The 18,640-nt window shown below is 47.7% G+C and overlaps 1 protein-coding gene across 1 annotated transcript in view; it reads left to right on the forward strand.

Annotated features, from left to right (window-relative positions):
• Positions 1 to 18,640, forward strand: part of LOC144145246 (uncharacterized) — a 329,859-nt gene that overhangs the window by 164,576 nt on the left and 146,643 nt on the right. Inside the window, exon 13 of the mRNA XM_077676783.1 lies at positions 11,269 to 11,398. Coding sequence (XP_077532909.1) covers positions 11,269 to 11,398 — 130 coding nt within the window. The remainder of the gene's footprint in view (positions 1 to 11,268; positions 11,399 to 18,640) is intronic.

The raw sequence follows: 18,640 nt of genomic DNA on the forward strand, positions 1-18,640 counted from the left end.
TCTTAAGGAGAGCCCTGGAACTATGACTGTAATTCGTACGCTGTATGACCATTGAAGCATTGTGACCCCGGGACATACGGGACCTTGTAGTTTTGTTGTCCTATTGCTATAACATTAAGCACTTCATGTGCATCGGCCTTTCCCGCGCAGGACATTGCACGGTCTGAGGTTTACAGGCAGCCTGTTGCTCCAGGTGTGAGGTTGTACATTGTAACACCAACAACCTACCGTTATGTTCCGCGGTCACTATAATTATCTCGTCCGTTCCCGGCCGCCTACCAACACTTCCCTTCCTGCCCCCGCTATTTTTTATTTTTTATTTTTTATTATTTTTATTTTTTATTTTTTATTTTATTTTAATTTATTTTTATTATTTTTTTCTCTCTCATTTCCTTGTCTCAACGCTCAGCAAGCATAACACGCCTCATTAAAAACCACATGGTACCCATTGCCTGTTTATGTCACCATATGTCATACCCATTTTATCCTTGAGAAATATGAAAGGGAATGTTAAAGCTTCTCATTCCAACCGAGCGTGTAACAAGTGTTTTATTTTGGTGTCTGTTGTGGCTTATGCCTCGGGTGTCTTGTAATCACATTGTGATCCCCAATGCTGGTGTTCACGGAGTGCTCGCGTCCTTCCTGTCTTTTCGCTCATGTTTTGCTTTGCTTCTCTTTTTCATTGTTTCCCCTATTTTTCTTTTTTTCTTTTTTGTTTGCCCCGCAGGCAGGGCACATACCGACGGTCGCCTCTCTCTTCTTGTTTTCATGTTTTTAAAAATTGCCGCGCTCCGCCATATTTTCGTAGATTGGGCCCAGGGGTCCACGCGTGCCGGCGACAGGCCGACTACCAACAGTTAACAAGCCGTCCATTGACCTGGCGCGACACGACGCGACTCCGTGTACAAAGGGAGGCGTAGGCGGGGAAGGGGACGCCTCAAATGGGCTCCCCCATTGGCTTCTGTGGGACCCTCCAAAGTCGCGGAGGCTGCCTGCGCTTCAGATACAGTAATGGGCCCCGCTTGCATTCTTGATCATGCCGCTGAAGACCGTCGGTAGTTAATCCTTGTTACCGGTGACGCGCATGTAAACTCACTGCTCGTGGCGGCGTGTGCTTTGTAGTTTTTCCCTCTCGGAGACACCGTATGTTTTTTTGGGCCTTTCCGCCACCCGTGAATTCGTCGCATTTCCTGTTATCTCCATCACTGGCGTTCATGCAGTGTGTTCCTCCTTGCCTCTTTCTTGCCTCCTCCTTGCCACCTTGTTCCTCCCTCTTCCTTTCCTCCTTTTTTTTAGGCTCTTTTATCGACTGCCTATGGCAGAATAAGCTCTGTATGGTGTGTGTGGTCATTTGTGTGTTTGTTTCCTATGTGGCTTGTGTTTCGGAGTCCGTACAATTGTACGGACTCGGAGTCCGTACACTCTGAGTCCGTACAATTGTACCCAAAGCTTTCATTCCTGAGGAAGACCTGTCTCAGGTCGAAACGTTGGAAATAAAGTCTCCGAAGAGCGTAATTCTACTTTGTATATATATATATATATATATATATATATATATATATATATATATATATATATATATATATATAAAGAATTACTAAGAAAAACATAACAATATTTGATACGACGTTTCGGCTAGGATACAGCCTTTTTAATGTGAAGTACAAGGGTCGAATACAGGGTATGTGCAATCTCGTAGGGAGCGCTGTGAGCACGTGGACACATGATTTCAAAAGCGTACAAGAAGGAAGTACAGCAAGAAACAAGTAGAAAGAAACGTACTGCACGACTGGGCGTGCAGGTAATCCATCTCAATATACAACGCGCCGAAAAGCAAAATCGAGGCACTTAGGAAACGTGTTTCCTTCAGCCACCGCCCACCCACGCGCAGCAATATTAAGAGACGTAAACAAATAAGGAAGGGGTACTGGGCATCTCACTCCAAAGGAGTGGAAACAACCTGCCGCAAAAGGCGGAAGCGTAGAATCGACAATTAGTCCTCCAGACACTGGGGGACGCAAAATGCCAGCTATGTCTCGGCAGAACGCGACGTTGAAGTTCAAAAACTCAGGCGGTCGGATCAGCGAAGGGTCTGCGTCTTGAAAGGAAAATGCCGCCGCTTAACGAGGAGACCAGATATTAGCCACAAATGGCTTATCCGCGGCCTGCGGCCTAGGCACAAAGCGGACAGTGACGACCCCTCGATAGCCTCCGACGCCGACAGAGGTATGCGGGAGCCACCCAAAAAGAGCACAAGTTGTGCGAGTGTCTTGAGAAATGACACACAACGCAGGAAATAAACAAAGAAACAGCACACAAAAAAGCAGTTGAACGAGCCCCCGGCTCATGATATGAAATGAATGGATACAACGAATTGTTAGCTTACATTTGATATTTTTTTCAAGTAACAAGGGCTTGCACTATATGAAAAAGAAAAAAATTCACAGCATATTCACGGGGTGAATGATGATGAGTGGGCGAAGCTCCTGAGGGGAAATCATCGGTAAAACCGTGACTCTTCAGTGAAAGTTCGCCCACTACATCTGTGTCCGAACGTAACGTCTAGAAAGTCTCGCTTAAACCGCGCGTCGGCACCTTGGGGCTGAGCTCGCCTGATGCGTTTTGCAGACGCCTCACGAGCTCTCACTGCATCGGGGTCTGCCTGCCGATACGCGCGCTTTCTCGCCGCTTCCCGTTCCCTGACGTTCTGGAGATCCTCTTCGCGCCGCAGCCGTTCCGCTTCGCGTACGGCAGGGTCCTCGCGCCGTTGCCGTGACGCTTGGGCCTCTCGTTCTCGAACGCTGGGATCTTGGCGGCGTCGTCGCGCAGCCAGACGACACGCTTCGGCCTCCCGCTCTCGTACGGCAGGATCTTGGCGGCGGCGGCGCGCAGCTTCACGGAGCGCTTCTGCCTCGCGGGCTCGCACATCTGCAGCCTTATCCATCGGGCACTCCGAGCGCGCGCCAACAGCGAACGGATTTTATTACAACGCTCCCCGCCATCTAGTAAACAATCCAAGAACTAAACTAGAGGTAGCCACGCCATCTAGTAAACAATCCAAGAACTAAACTAGAGGTAGCCACGCCATCTAGTAAACAATCCAAGAACTAAACTAGAGGTGGCTACATACATACGTCGAGGATGGACAGACCCACGCCTTAAGGAGCTTCGCCCCTAAAAAAATATTGACGCACGTACGAGAACAGATCTTCAGTGATCTAGGAAACAAATGACACATCGTAGCTAGTCATCAATGGCAGCATGAATTCGCACACAGCATTCTTTAAACAAACCGACAAACGTAAGAATAAAGAAAATTACCCCACCTTCCCACAAGGGGAACCCTGTGGAGATGCGACGCATCTTGGGGGTGAACTTGGTGTTTCCGTTCGGTTGATTCTCTAATTGCGTGAAACGTGTGAGGAACGCGTATGCTGTATTCTTTATTTACACGCGGCGTAACGTTAACAATGACGGCCTTGTGGTCGCTGAAGTGTACGGGTAGTGGATGGTGAAGTAACGGGACCACCGTGCAATTTGCAGCGAAGATCAAGTCTATGCACGTGCCCGAAATCAGAACGCCGGTGCTGGAACGACCGCGGCTATCACGCAACACAATCCAACACAATCCACCTTAATCCAATTCAATCCAATCCAATACAATCTAAGCCAAGTCAAGCCAAGCCAACCCAATCGAATCCAATCCAATGGCCCTCGCGAGAGAGTGTTCGCTATCGGAGAGGAGAGGGGGTGAGCGGCGGAGAGCGCAACTCGCACGGCGAGGAGAATGGGGGAGGGGTGTGGACGGACAACAACGACGCCGTATGGAGGGACAAGGCGAGTGAATGAGATGCAGTCGCATCTAATACGCGCGTACAAATCGTAGTACATGGGGAACCATATCAGTAGAGAAAATACCTTACAAAGTGACATTTCGCGCAAAAGAGCAATGAAGCACACGTAGAAAATAACTTAATCACAACACTAGACCGAATAGTGCTTGTAAAGTGTAATAATGTGATACAGCAAGGTTTCGTGCATGAGAAGCATTGAAGCATACGGAAAAGTAACCTGCTGACAAGGATGAACCATCCCGTGCTTGAGAAGAGGTAACATGCGATACGTGCGGGTGTAGGAACAAATGGTCCCGGAACAAATGGCCCCGGAACTAATGGTTCCGGAACTTATGGTCCCGGAACAAATGGTCCCAACTCGAAAGTAGGAGCAAATGGTCCCAGAACTTCTGGTCTTGAAACTTATGGCCCCGGAACAAATGGTCCCTGGCAAAATGTATCTATAAAACTCCACATGTGTTCTCTGTTTAAATTTGTAATATTTTGCTGTAGTGCAGTTTATAGCTTCTCAGGTTTCTTTATTTTTGTTTTCTTTGTTTTTTTTAGAGTTCATCAAACCTGTTAGCTTAAATTGCGCTATTAGAACGATTAAACGCGGTATTTCTGCCAAGCACGCACTTTTGTGCAAGTGCCGGGCATTAATTGCACGATTGGCCCGTTCTGGGAATTTTTTATTCGTATTTCCGCCGTTATTCTCCGGCCTTTTTTATTTTAGTCGTCGCGTTTTGGATGGATAGGTTCATGACGAACATTCTTTTTCATTACTTCTCTCTTTCTTTCGCCATTTGATTATTGTAATATTTTCATTTTTTCGGTTTTCGATTTTTTGTTTGTTTCTGAGTCCGGCCGTGTTCTAGGAAGCTGCACCTGTCGTGAGACGCCGCTATTAAGCGAGGGTGGTGAAAGGAACGGTCTCGATACATGCGGACGTCTGATAGGGAGCATCGGCTGACCCGCTGGTCAAGCCAGGCTGTTGCGACAGTCAGCACCATGACCAATTTCTTCTAAAGAGGGCAATGAGGGACATCTCCAGCAAAAAAATATGCTGCCGAAGGGAGTGGGCCACCCACCTCCTTCTTGTTTTGACCTTTGCTTTTATGGGGCATCGGGAAGGGGCTAGTCTGCCGGCGGCGGTGCGTCAACCTACAGTACTCGTCTGCTTTTCATTGAACCATGATGTGTGACTGTCTTTGGTTCTCGTACTTTTTGGCAGCGTAACGCCGTCAGTAAGACGACAAAACATGCTTATGTGTTTGCGTGCTAAAATGCAGCTGCAAACAATAGATTTTGCTGTCGATGATGGGTGACAAACTTCGAATATGAGCTCACCTGCTGCCCTAAGCACGACTTCACGCTCCCGGAACACGGCCGAAAAATGAACAAAGCGTGTTAACCGGCAGTCTTCTAAACCTTACAGCAAAAGAAAAGGCGTGATAATAGCACAGTATTGCTTATTTTCAGAGAAAAAGAAGTTTCTAAGCTGCAAGCTTCAAAATTATCAAGGTCCAAAATGTTGATTAGTATCACTTTGCTTGATTCGAAACGCAGATATCGAAGCATTTCGGGGGGTTAGCACCCTAACGGAGCAAAGCTAACGCAATAAACCATTAATTAAGTAAAGTTCTTTTTTAAAATAGCGATAAATCGGCGAGCGAAATGCAAAAGTACATCTCTATGTTGACTGACGCTCAAGTAGTACTGGTCCACTCACACTTCTGATACTTTACATAGCCTAAATAATACCGTCACTGTAAATAGGCTCAATCCGCAGGCTCAGGTGGGACTCGTTTATCAAACTTTTGTTTTTTTGAAAGAGAAAGTTTATTACAAAGAAGGATTACAAACATATTAGTATGCTTTAATAACATTTTGCCTCCTTGCGAGTATTGCACATGAGCCAGCCTAATTTAAACAATAGTTGTGTTGCTCCGCTTCATAAGAAAACTGCCTCCATGAACAAAATTATGGCCACACGTCTTTCTACTCGCTTTAAACACCGGCCGAGGGCTGCTGAATACACGCATATTTTGATTGAAATGTCTGCCACTGGTTTGCCTGGTATTCACAATAAAAAAGCAAGCAAAGGAAGCACGCGAGCACGTACACGTGCGACAAAAAATGTATAACGCTTTTAACCTAAGTAAACTCCGTCTTAGCCAATATGATAAACATGAAGAAATGCAAAATCCATTGTGCACAAGTGCAAAAATATAAACATAAACACACTGACCCTTCCTTCTCTCATGCAGGCACTCATGCATAGGTGCAGTAGTGGTGGGACCATTTTTCCTAGTTTGAAGTTGGGACCATTTGGTCCGGGACCATCAGTTCCGGGACCATAAGTTCCGGGACCATAAGTTCCGGGGCCTTCGTTCCGAGGCCATTTGTTCCGGGACCATTTATTCCGCGACCGAATACGTGCCGCCACAAGGTCTAGGTTTTAAGGCACGACAGCCTTCCCGGAGACTCATTGATAACCCTTGTGAGAGTTGTATTCGCGGATCAGATTAGATTCGCAGGCTTCCTAGTCGAAATGGGTTTTAAATCCTGGTTGGAGCACTGTGAACTTAAATTGGTCGAACATGTGTTTCAAAGAGTTTACATGTTTTGAAAGAGGGATATAAGGTTTTGTTTTTGCATCGGATCTGTGATTATTGATGTGAGTTCTAAAAGAATTTTCACTCTGTCCAATATATTGTGCACCACAAGCACCACATTCTAAGAGGTAAACTATATTTGCAGTGTCACGATTAAAGCTGCCCCTGATCTGCACAGAAAAGTCAGATTCCCTGCTCTGTTTTCGCACGTGACACCCAGTTTGACATTTATGAGTTTTTACGCAGTTTCCAGTAGCTGCTCCGGAGTCTCTTTCACCATTTTTGTTAGTGCGTAAATGACCAGGTTGTTCCTGCGAAGGCGATTTTCCAAATCGTCGTTACGATGGTCAAGAATTTCAACCATGCTTTTTAGGTCCCTAACAGTGCTTTCAAGCTTGCTCATTCGGGGAACCAGGTCCGCAGCAGCAGATGTCATTGCCTCCACGGTTTTTAACCTACAATCTAGAGACGCTACTGTAGTAGTCAGGCTGGGAATGTCCTGGCTAATTTTTTGCTGACCGGCAAGCAATTCCTTTAGCATATCTTCAATCTGAGGTCCAGGATTAGACTCGATGTCTCCAGAGGTCAAGAGTAACGTTGTTAGCCAACACAGCAATGAATTCACAACACATGTGCAAGGTAAGGTGTCCGACAGCAACAAGAAACTATAATCGCTTCTGTAACAGTTGAAATGGTATTGTACCTGTAAACTCAAGCAGACTAGCTTGTAGCGATCGGACGCCATGCCGCCGCCGGACCCACTGAAGAGGAGCTGTCGAGGTGTCGGTCTTATATCCACCGGTGATGCCGCAGACGTCACTGCTGCGGCGTGCCATGCGCTGTAGAAACAGTCCCATTCAAGTTCGTAACTGGTACCCGTGATAAACCCCGATGATAAATTGAAAGCTTGAAAAGCAGGATCGGTCGAGGCATACAGGGCCCAGGAAACGGGAAACTGTGATCGGAGCACGCGCACATTGGACGAAGAACTGCATCTGCTGGTAACTGCGGCCACCTGTAAAATCAAGCAGACTAGCTTGCAGCAATCGAACGCCATACCGCCGCCGGACCCACTGAAGAGGAGCTGTCGAGCTGTCGGTCTTATATCCACCGCTGATGCCGCAGACGCCACTGCTGCGCCGTGCCTTGCGCTGTAGAAACCGTCCTATTCAAGTTCGTAACCTGTGCCCGTGATAAACCCCGATGATAAATTGAAAGCTTCAAAAGCAGGATCGGTCGAGGCATACACGGTCCAGGAATCGGGAAGCTGTGATGGCAGCACGCGCACATTGGGCGAATAACTGCATCTGCTGGTAACTGCGGCCACCTATAAAATCAAGCAGACTAGCTTGTAGCGATCGGACGCCATGCCACCGCCGGACTTGCCGGACCCACAATGCCAGTACTGGTGATGTGGGTGATGTGTCTAATTCATTATCCAGATGAGTCGTGTGACATCCTTAGGAAGCATGTTCACATGACAGGCTTCCTTCACGCCTCACGGAAACAAGCAAATTCGACATCATTCTTGTGATATCTATGATGCAGTTACACGTGAAGAAATGCCATGGTAAGTCACGTGACCAATTATGATCCCCTGGGATTTGTGCGACATTATAAGAAATCAGGTTCAGGATGAGAAAATGGTTTTGCACCGCACGTAAACAAGCAATTAAAAAGCGTTCATTTGATGCCATCAAACGTTATCTAAGAAACCTTTTGGTAAGTCACGTGACTAAGTCAGGATCCACAGGAGTGATTAGACATCATAAAAGATCATTTTCCCAATGACAAGATTATTTTTCACATCCCGAAAGCATGCAATTCAACAGCGTTACTTTCATAGCTATGGTGACATTACTCATGCTATAATAAAGCTCATGGTAAGTTACGTTACGAATTCAAGATCCGCTGAAGCATTGTGACATCATAAGGAATTGTTGTTACAAGGACAAGATTCTTTTGCACATCACGCAAAGAAGCACTTCAATATTATTCATTTGATACTAGGATCTCGATACTCGTGATGGAAAGTCACATGGCTATTGTGTGATCCCTAGGAGTCATGCGACATCACAAAGAATCTTGTTCACAATGACACGATTGTTTGGCACCTCACGTAAACAGGCATCTCAACAGCATAATTTTGATACATATGGCACCATTACTCATGATAGAATAAAGCTGATCATAAGTCACGTGACTATTCATAATACATAGGGGTCATGGAATATCATATAGAATCATGTTCACATTGAACAGATTATTTGCACATCACGCAAACAAGCAATTCAAGAACGTTCTTTGGATGCCTATGATACCAGTACTCGGGATGCAATAAACTTCATTGCATGTGACGTGTCAAATTCATGATCTCTTGGCGTCAAGCGACATCATAAGGAGTAACATTCACAATGACAAGATTCTTTGGCACAGCACGCAAACGAGCAATTCAAATGTGTTGAGCAATCACAGGCTTCTTTCGCGCGTCACGGAAACAAGCAATTCAAAAGCGTTCACGTAATGCCAGCGACGCTCTTAATCGTCAGAGTTTTAGTGGTTTATTAGGGCTCACGTTAAGTCACGGTACTATTTTGTTGGACTGTTCTGTTTGTAATCGTCAAGTGACACACGCGTACAGTGGCTGTTCTAAATCATTGTCGCATCAGCTGGCAATTCTTGAGTTGTACCAGTCCTGCACCTCTCCTCAACATGTCCCATGAAGATGTGCCGCCATAATGCAGGATGAGGAGCGCTTCAAATTATTTTATTTGTATCTATGACGCCATAATTTAAAACAGGCTGATCATTAAGCTAATTTCCGAATCACATGGCTGTCGGGATGAGAAATTTAGGCGTAGGGAGTTTCCCCTAACATTTCGGGGAGATGAGCAACTGAAGTGCGTATAATTCATATCCATGACACCATCACCCGGGTTCAGTGTAGCAATTCAGTGTAGAGGGCTCGAAAATAACGTGACTATGTTTATGTGCGTAGTTTTTATGTTGTATGCTTAGACAGGTCACGTAACCTAGTTTACCAAACTTTGATGAAAATACACTCCGGCTGGATGGTATTGGTTGCCACCAAACCTACAATGCTCTGCGTCCGTTGTTAACTGAATGACTCCCGGATTATATTGGTTATAGCCTGGATTATTTAGGTTGGCACCGAGATTATATTAACCGGCGCCGGGATGATATTCAGTGGAGCCTAAATTATATTCAGAGAAATACTTTAGTTAGTCATCTGGTAGAAAGATGTATAGAGTTTCACTTCTGTACACTATGCCTGCATTCTGTAGCCTTGTTCTCTCGGGGTACTAATTCACACACCCGATTTGCCATGTAGTCACTGGTTGACCCGCCTCTCGTTTCTCAAAACGGTGCTTGCTTGTGGAACATTGAGAAGTCCCAAGCCTCCAATAAAGTTTTTATGGCCTTATGAGGAGCACCGAAAATCAAGTGGTTTGTGTCTCAAAGAAATGTCGTTTTTATTTGTAGGATACAATTTTTATTCTGAGAAACCAAGCGCTCTTAGAGTGCTTTAGTCAACAGTAGTCGTCGCCAGACATCATCAGCCCCATTTGTGTGGCTTATAAAAGTTAGGACCACTGTAGCGCACGTAAAAGGAGAGCTCTGGGGCTCTGCTTTGACGGCATCTGCAGGTACCTCTGGAACGTAACCTTCCCCCAAAAGACAAACAGCAAACTCTCGTTACTGCGCAGCAGCTCGGTTTTCTTTATTCGCTATTTCCAAGTGCGACGGAGTCCAAACCTAAATGCGTGCGTTTTGCACCGTTAAATCGGAGAATCGAAGGCGCTCGAGTCAAAGGAAAATTACGGCATGTTGTAGACTCGTTGTCACGTCATCGACAACTGACGCCATGTCTTCTGCTTAACTCATGCTGGTTCTGGCTCTCCGCTACCTTTTTCTCAACCAGAAGCAAATGTTCTCTACTGCCACTAAAGGGCTTTTGCTACCACATGATCGGCATTTCTGGAGGTGATCGTAAAATTGTTGGTACAGAGGCGGAAGGCAACCACCATTAAATTGGCATTGCTCCACTATGCGTTTCCGTATTCACGCCACCTACGGAATCCAAAAAAGTAGATTTGGCTCTTGATGCACTCTTAAGTAAAAGGAACCGATAGCCGAACAACTTCCCGAAATACGAATTGTGGCGCATACGGAAGAATCAGTATCTGCTGCGAAAAAAAGTGGAGCACGCGGGCGGTCATAACAGCCTTACGCTGTGCTTCAAACACCAGGACGCACTGTTCACCCCTGCAAAGAAACCCACAGCACTGTCTACAGCCTTTTCAGCATGAATAGAGGCTTCTTATGGTTCAAATTTAGAAAAAAACAGTCTTCCATTGTTGCGAGCGTTTTTAAAGTGGTAGCCTGTATCGACTAACCACGAACATCGCATAACCGAATTTTAAAAAAAAGTTCCTTGCGTTAAATTGGGTGTAACAAAGCTTGAGTTTATATACTTCAAATGAGTGGGATAAAGTTGTAAGATTCTTCAGAAAAACAAATGAAAACGGAAGCGCGTCGCCTCGCAAGCAAGACAAGCCTGAAGCGAAATGTAAAAACGAACCTGAATAAGGCCAATATTTATTGCCAACCATCAGACTTGAGACATGTGTTGCACGGGTCCGCCAAATTTGCCAGAGTTGTGCACTTCCTGCAGCTGGTGCTTTGGTACATCCAAACGGTATAAATTTCAAGACCATCATCTCGTTTAACCTTATCTAGGCACATGTTTTGTAAAATATATGTTTTTGCGCTTTTTTGCCTCTCACTTTACATAGGTTGGTGAAGATGATCCTGTCAAAAGAAAATAACCTGATTAACAGTCAGCAGGAGGAACTAGGATATACGGCTTTACACTTCGCAGTCTCCAGAGGCCACAAAGACGTTGTAGTGGCGCTCCTGACGAACGTAAGTAAACTACTGTATTTATCAAGAACTATGGTGGTATGAAAAAACACATCATGCCAAAATTCCTTGCAATTAATTGTAGCAAGGCGCCTACATATTGCAAAACCGAAGTTGCGCCACCCATGTTGGTCATGGTGTGCCCGCCGTAGTCCACACAAGTAGCGAAAGTACAAAAACACCTTACAGTTTTGTACTGTCGAACCAAAACAACCCTGTTCCTTCAATTGAATCATTAGTTTTTGGTGTTTACATGAGTAGAAATTGGTTAATTGCGTGTCCACTTTCGTTTTTGTGATTAACCCTTTCTCCTGCTTAGAAAACCTTGCGAGTTTCACAAAGCCGCTTGCTAAAAGTGAACGGTGCAGCATTGTTTATTGTAAAGTTAATTTTTTTTTCTCGGCTTCTTTTTAAGGTACGTAAAATTCTATCATGACACGAACTCTAAAACCGCACCAATTTTGCCCATGAACATCGCGACAAGCTTAACGTTACAAGAAGGAATATCTTCAGACATCTGAAGATGTCTGAATTATTCTGATGCCCATAATCGTCCATTTGGTGTGCCAATTTTTTCTTGGTTTTGTCGCTTTCTAAAATATTTTTGACGCCACTGAATTGCCTTGCGCTGCTTTTGATACCGCTTTATCAAGAAGCGTCTCCTGTTTGTCGGGCTTGCTGTCAGTCCTCTGAAAAGCCGTATCCTCTGACCACGCGTGTGTTGACTAGGGCCCGCTTCTCTGGAGAAATGTCTTTTTTCGCACAAAAAGTGCCGCACTGCCACGTCTAAAGTGGCCCGTTGGAGCTTTATTACACAACTTAACACCTTTCCTTCCACATCTTGCACGGGAGGAAAAAAATTCACCCAGAAAAGAAAACTCGTTAAAGGGGCCCTGAAAGGCATTTTGAGCACACTAAATGAACTAGCGCAATCGCTAGATTGGGTCGCCAACGTCACCTGTGCCAAGTATTACTCTTTTACGCGCAGCGGAAAGCTCACACTTTTGTTGCAAAGGTTGTCGCTTTTTTCTCACCCTTTCCTTCGTGTTTTTGGACGCCGCCATCTTCACATGTCTACATCATCGATTCCCAGATGTTCGTCATGAGCTAGACATCCTGCTATTGGGCGGCTTTTTCACGCACTTCCGGCAAAGAGATGAGTCGTCTGCTCAGCGTCGGCTCGCCGGCTGATCTGCCAGCGGAGTGCCGGAGTGCTTTGACATTTTACGACAAACGAAACAAGTGTAAACAAACGGTTAACCGTTTGTATTGAATGCAACACGGCCATAACACGACGTGAATTTTATCTTGCGTGAGTACGTACCATAAAGAAAGTCCCGTGGCACTTCTTTGGTGCAATCGCAGAGAACGCCCTGAGCCGAATGCCCGGGTTTAACGCGTACATTTTATTCAACTTCAAAACAATCCAGAGATGCGTTTCGAACGAACGCAACGTCACAACATGCGTCGCAAGTCTGAACCGCGATTGACAGACGATGAGTTGCCTCCTCCTGCCCGTCGTAAATACGGCACTCACCTCACACCCGGTTTGCGGGGACGAGCAGCAAGTCACAACTCTGGCGCGCAAGCGAGAAGGCTTTTAGCCAGGCACACTGCACATACCAAATGCGAGGTTGAGTGGTACGTCGTTCGAGAAAGATAATCCAGACCATGGGAAGCACTATCCACCCGCAGAAGTACAATGTCGCATTTCATCGCGAAACGACCGCGTCAACAACACACATGAGGCGATGCAAACACACACACACAGCTTCGATCGCTGCATTGGCTTAGCTACAAGCTTCGTTCGGACAATCAGCGATGCTACGACGATACAGAGCTGCGTGAGGACGACGTGCTAACCACTTCACGTATTTAAAAACACAGGGGCAAAGAACTAGGTTCATCGGAAGCAAAAAATCTTTCCTCCATTATAGTGCCTGAAATATACTGGCTAGTGTGCCGAGGGCGGGCTCCAGGCGCCGCGCCGGGAGCGATGTACGCGGCCGTCTGCCGCTTGGGGCGCTGCCGTGCGGGAGTGTGCGCGTTCATCCGGCCCGAGCAGGTCGCACGGCATAGAGATTCGCACGGTTACCTCCGAGCTGCGTAGCAGACGGCAGCGGCAGAACTTTCCATTCCCGCTTGCGACGAAAGCGAGCGAAAGCGACGGGAATTCTGTCGCGCAACCAAAATTTGTCCCGACCATTCGACAAAAACGATCGTCGCGCGACAAAGCGACGGAATTCCTGCCGCTCTCACTCGCTTTCGTCGCAAGTGCGAACGGGCCTTTATGCGCAATCTCCGCCCCACATAAAACAAGCTCTTGCTTGTCGCCTGAGCATACGGTTGATATCTGACTACGTTACACTGTGCTTGCCAGTGTATTTAAACGATGTCACTAGGTTTGAAACGTACGCGCTCGGCGTGCAGCTTTGTAAACGCAAGCGGTTTCACATACGCACGCTATTTTGCTGCTAATAGAGTTTTAGTACAGCGTTTGTGGCCTTTGCATACGCTAAACGCTAAATTTTTGCGTCCCGCTACGTGACACCGCGATGGGAGTTTTAGCAGTTTTAGTAGAGCGTCTCATCAGTTTTGCGTAGCGACACACTAATGCATACGGCGCCATCTGTCAAATGTTTTCCGAAATGTCTCGCCGGCTGATCTTCTAGCGGAGTGCCGGAGTGTTTGGACATTTTACGACTATCCAAACAAGTGCAAACAAACGCTTTCCCGTCAGTGTTGAATGCAACACATGGGTGCAGCTTGTCAGAACACGGGTTCTCGCTGATCGAGTGCAGCGTTGGTTTGCTCTTCGCCTTCACGTTCATCGCCGCTGATAAAGCGATCCGATCCGGCGCGTTTTGTGCACGGGTTCTGTGTCGGTTGAAAATGTCTTTTTTCACATGCCGCCGGTAGTAGGAATTACAACCACCGCAAAATAACACCCGGCACCAGCGGGGCCACATCTGAGACCGCGCTTTTTGGATAAACAGTGCGCGGTGCACCAAAGGGAACGAGCGCACGATTCTCCCCACGCGGCTGCGAGTTCGCCGCCGATACCAACTGCAGCCCTGCAGCTACGTACACCGCGAAAGGGCAAGGCCAGGCCGCACACATGCGGCCAGGTCATTCGTTCGCTTTTCCAGCCTGTGTCCATGGTGTCTACAGAGATGAAAAAGCCGAAAGAGCTGGCCCGTAGCAGACGGCAGTCTGTGGGAGCGCAATAGCGGAAGTACGTCACCGCTGAGGAGCGGAGCATCATGGGAGGGGAGGCCAACAGCGAAGAAACAGTTGAAAGGAGGAGGAAATACGGCGCGACGATAATTCGCGGTTTTTGATTTACGATTTCTCAGCTAATACTCATCGCTTTAACAAAATTCTTGCAGGAGGAGATTGCTAATACATTGCTTTATTTGGTTACATGTACATCCATGCATCGGCGGAAGGCATTTCAGGACCCCTTTAACATAAGACGAAGTCGAAAAAAGTTTCAATGGTTGGAACGAATGGAAACGCTCAAAAACAAGTCAGGCTAGTCAAGTAGGAAGATACATTAAAGAAACCCTGCAACACTCTTCGTGCAGTGCAAGTAAACCTGCGCGACGTTTAGATTAGACTTCCAGGAACACCCGAGCCAAATATTACACGTGCTCGTGAAGCGGTAAGCGCGCAAATCGCCGTTAAAGACGCGGAAAAACCAACCGCGCTCTCTTCAATTCTCCTTATTATGCACCCCTGGTATGGCCTCTGCGACGTCAATTGGGCCATGGCTGTCCTGGCTGTCCTATTGGCTGTCGCTGGTCAACTTCGCGGCTAAATTCTTGCATTTCCTGTGATGATCAGCCGCCGTCGGCGCTGTGTATGAATCTCTTCTATGTGTGAACCCGTCCGCATGATTTTGGTGTTTCTTTGGTTTTGAGTGCGCGCGGAGTTTGAGTGACGAACTAAATATACCACTTTCAACGAGCCCACTCGAGAACAAATGTTTATTGCTCCAAAAACGCCCTACTAGCCTGAGCGCTTGGTTGCGAGAAGGCAGCGATACCTCCTCTTTTGTGGCACCAGACCGGAAATAGACCCGTCCACGATGCGGGGAAAAGGACGAAACTGCCCGGCCTGTGACATATCGAAGGCTGCCGAACAGAACGCCGCGCGCCGCCCCTCTTTCCGGGAAAGAGCGCGCAGCTTTCGTCGCCTTGTCCACGGTTGAGTTGAGAGGGAACATTTATGCGCGATTTTTCATCGCGCGTAGTTTCGGTAATAGTGAACGGATTTTCATAATTCTTGCGCGAGGAGATAGCTGGGACAATAGACGTTACCCCGAAATACATCCCGAGTAGTCGATATTAAGTGCTGCAGGGTCCCTTTAACACTTTGGGTAATTTTACTTATGATATTTAACAGCCCTACAGTACGCAGTCGATGAAGCGCGCAGTAATTGAGGATTTTGGGTTAAGCCTGCCTACCCGTGGTCTTTAACGTCCGCCGAAACCTCGAACACACGGCCATTCTGGATTTTCGCGTCCACACTGTGTTTAGTTGTGTACGTTGACTTTTGCACAGCCGTGAATCGGATCTGGATGGATCTACACGCTCAGCTGTAATATATGTGGTCATCGGTAAGGTCGGTATTGCTTGATACGTCTTCTGCGGGTTTTATGACAGCGTCACAGTTCACAACGCAGACCGAGTGGAGCTGGCGTGGTTGGGTAATTATTTATGACTTCCTGACAAAGCGCCTACCCTAACCGGCAATATTTGTCCACGTTGGCTCTAGTTGTCGCCAGCTTCTACGGGCAGGTCGCTATCTAGAAAACCAGCCGTGCATGGAGATGCTCTTTTTTATAAGGCATCAGCGTAAGGTGCAGGGCTGTAAACATCACTGCGTAATTTCCCATCAAAGTTCTGAAGTTTTTTCGTTTGCGGAGCACTTTACATAGCCGGCCTATCAAAAACTATATATGCTGGCTAGAAAGCATGTCCCAGCTCGTTTACAGCAAAAACAGTTTGTTATGACACGACCACTTCTTGCAATTGACCAAGCCAAATTTTTAAAGTAATAGAGCAATACCATTTGCGGGCAAAAGAGGGCCTGACAAAAAGTTTAGCAATAAGGACGTCTGATTTTGCTTGGAGATTTCTTGTACAATATATATTTATCAAGAGGCCATAGCATATGCCAACTCAATGTGCCTTCGCTCAGCATATTTTTGTTGTGTTTGGGCCGTAGATTTTTCGGTCAATCTGTGTCCGAGGTGTACTGCGCGAGTTCGCAGTGCCGGTTTTGAATAATGTATGCCACCTAATTTTTGAACGCGATAGCGGTGTTAGGCTTAGGATAGGGTAGGAAGAACTTTATTACATGCCGGCAACCGACGGCTTAAAGCGTCGTGACGTTGGACAAGCGTCGACCCGGGTTATAACCTATTCTGTAATGCCCCAGTTCGGCCCGTTTGTGGCGGGTCGTGAGGCTTGTGCTTTTCCAGGGCACCCCGGTCCTGCTGGACGGCCCATAGTTCAGTGTTCTTCTCTGTACACTGCACTGCACTTTGAAGTTCGGGTGGGTATGTACTAGAGGTAGCTTCATTCGGGAACCTGGCGCAGTCCCACATGACGTGGCATTGGAACGCCGGATCCACTGCACAGACACTGCACAGACCACTCGGATACAGTTCTGGGTGAAGCATGTGTAGAATTGCCGGGGCGGGGAATATCCTGGTCTGTAGCTCCCTTAGGATGACGGCCTCTTCCCGACAGAGTGCCGGGTGAGGAGGCGGCACTGTCCGTCGAGCGAGGCAATAAAACTTAGTCACTTCACCATAACTGTCCATTCGGGCCTTGGTTTTGAACCAGCACACGGAACGGTCACTCTCGAGGGAGCGGATGGTTAGCGCTCGCGACGCCGAATGGGCCGTCTCGTTGTGATTCAGTGAGGATGCACACTCGCGTGCCTGAGCCGGGAACGTTTTGATACGGATGGTGCTGCCTTGATCTTGGAGCTTGAGCTTGCGTGCACACAGGCGTGCACGCCGGCGTGCACACTCGACAATTTGCAAAGTTGCGCATGGCGTTCCTCGAGTTGCTCAGCACGGTGAGACACTCGGTATCAAAGATTGCGAGATTGATGGTAACCACATGGGCGTCTGTGGCGTCTGCACCGCACGCTCGTTGAAGTTATCTTGGTACCATTCTCCGCCGCAACTACCACTGCTGCAAAGCCTTCTCGTTGGCATTCCGATGCGTCTACGTACCGGGCGTGTTTATCGGTGAGGGCCTTGGCCCGCACCGGCAGCCGTTCTTCGTTGTAGTCAGGGTGCATGTTCTTCGGGATGGCGTCTACGCGTATGTGGGACCACGCCTTCTCGCTGATCTCGCACCGTTGCCAGCAGGGAGCTCGGGTGTGTAACGTAGGGACTCAAGTATACTGCGGCCAATCTTGGTGGTAGAGAGGCGCTCCATTTGCGGGGTGAGCTGCGCTGTGGCTATTTCCTCTAGTGTGTTATGGCCACCGAGCTGCAGAAGCCGAGCCGTACTCGCAATCTCCGTTAAGCCCAGCGCCGTCTTGTGATCCCGACTGGTCAACGTGTTGATCATGGTCCTTTCGGTGACGTGACACTTGAGGTAGGCCGCAACGTATGCCATGGGACTGATCACGAATGACTGGACGACGCACACCAGACTGCCTTCACACATGCCCGCCCGTCGCGTCGAGACCCGGTGTATGAGCCGGATGGCGTCCATTGCTTTGGTGGTAAGCTTCTTGAAGGTCTCGTCGTTGCGGCCGCTCTTGTATAGGAGGAGGCTATGGACCCTGATTTTGGAAACTTCGGGAATGCGTTACCCTGATACAGTCACGATCTTGATGTGATCGCACTCCCGAGGGGGACGCGTTTCCATCCCGGTCCTAGCGGTGTGAGGAAGAAGGTCGGATTTGGCGGGCGAGCGCACTAGGACGCTGCTTTCAATGTGTAACCGCCACATGCAGCTGCTGCTCGATGCTGATGTCTGTGCCACCGGCCGCCCACAGGGTAATGTTGTCGGTGTAGATCGCGTGCCGGACACCGATTCACGCCAATGCTCTCGTTACCCTGATCATGACGAGGTTGAATAGCAATGGCGAGATGACAGCACGCTGTGGTGCACCCATGCTGCAGAGCTTGCGTTCGAGGAGCTTGAGGTCTCTGGCATGCAGTTCCACTGTGCGGTTGGTGAAGAAGTCTTAGATGTAATTGTAGCTCGTTA

The sequence above is a fragment of the Haemaphysalis longicornis genome, unplaced genomic scaffold, assembly GCF_048455015.1.
Source record: "Haemaphysalis longicornis isolate Haplotype H1 unplaced genomic scaffold, Haemaphysalis longicornis Haplotype H1 scaffold_7, whole genome shotgun sequence".
Taxonomy (NCBI): domain Eukaryota; kingdom Metazoa; phylum Arthropoda; class Arachnida; order Ixodida; family Ixodidae; genus Haemaphysalis; species Haemaphysalis longicornis.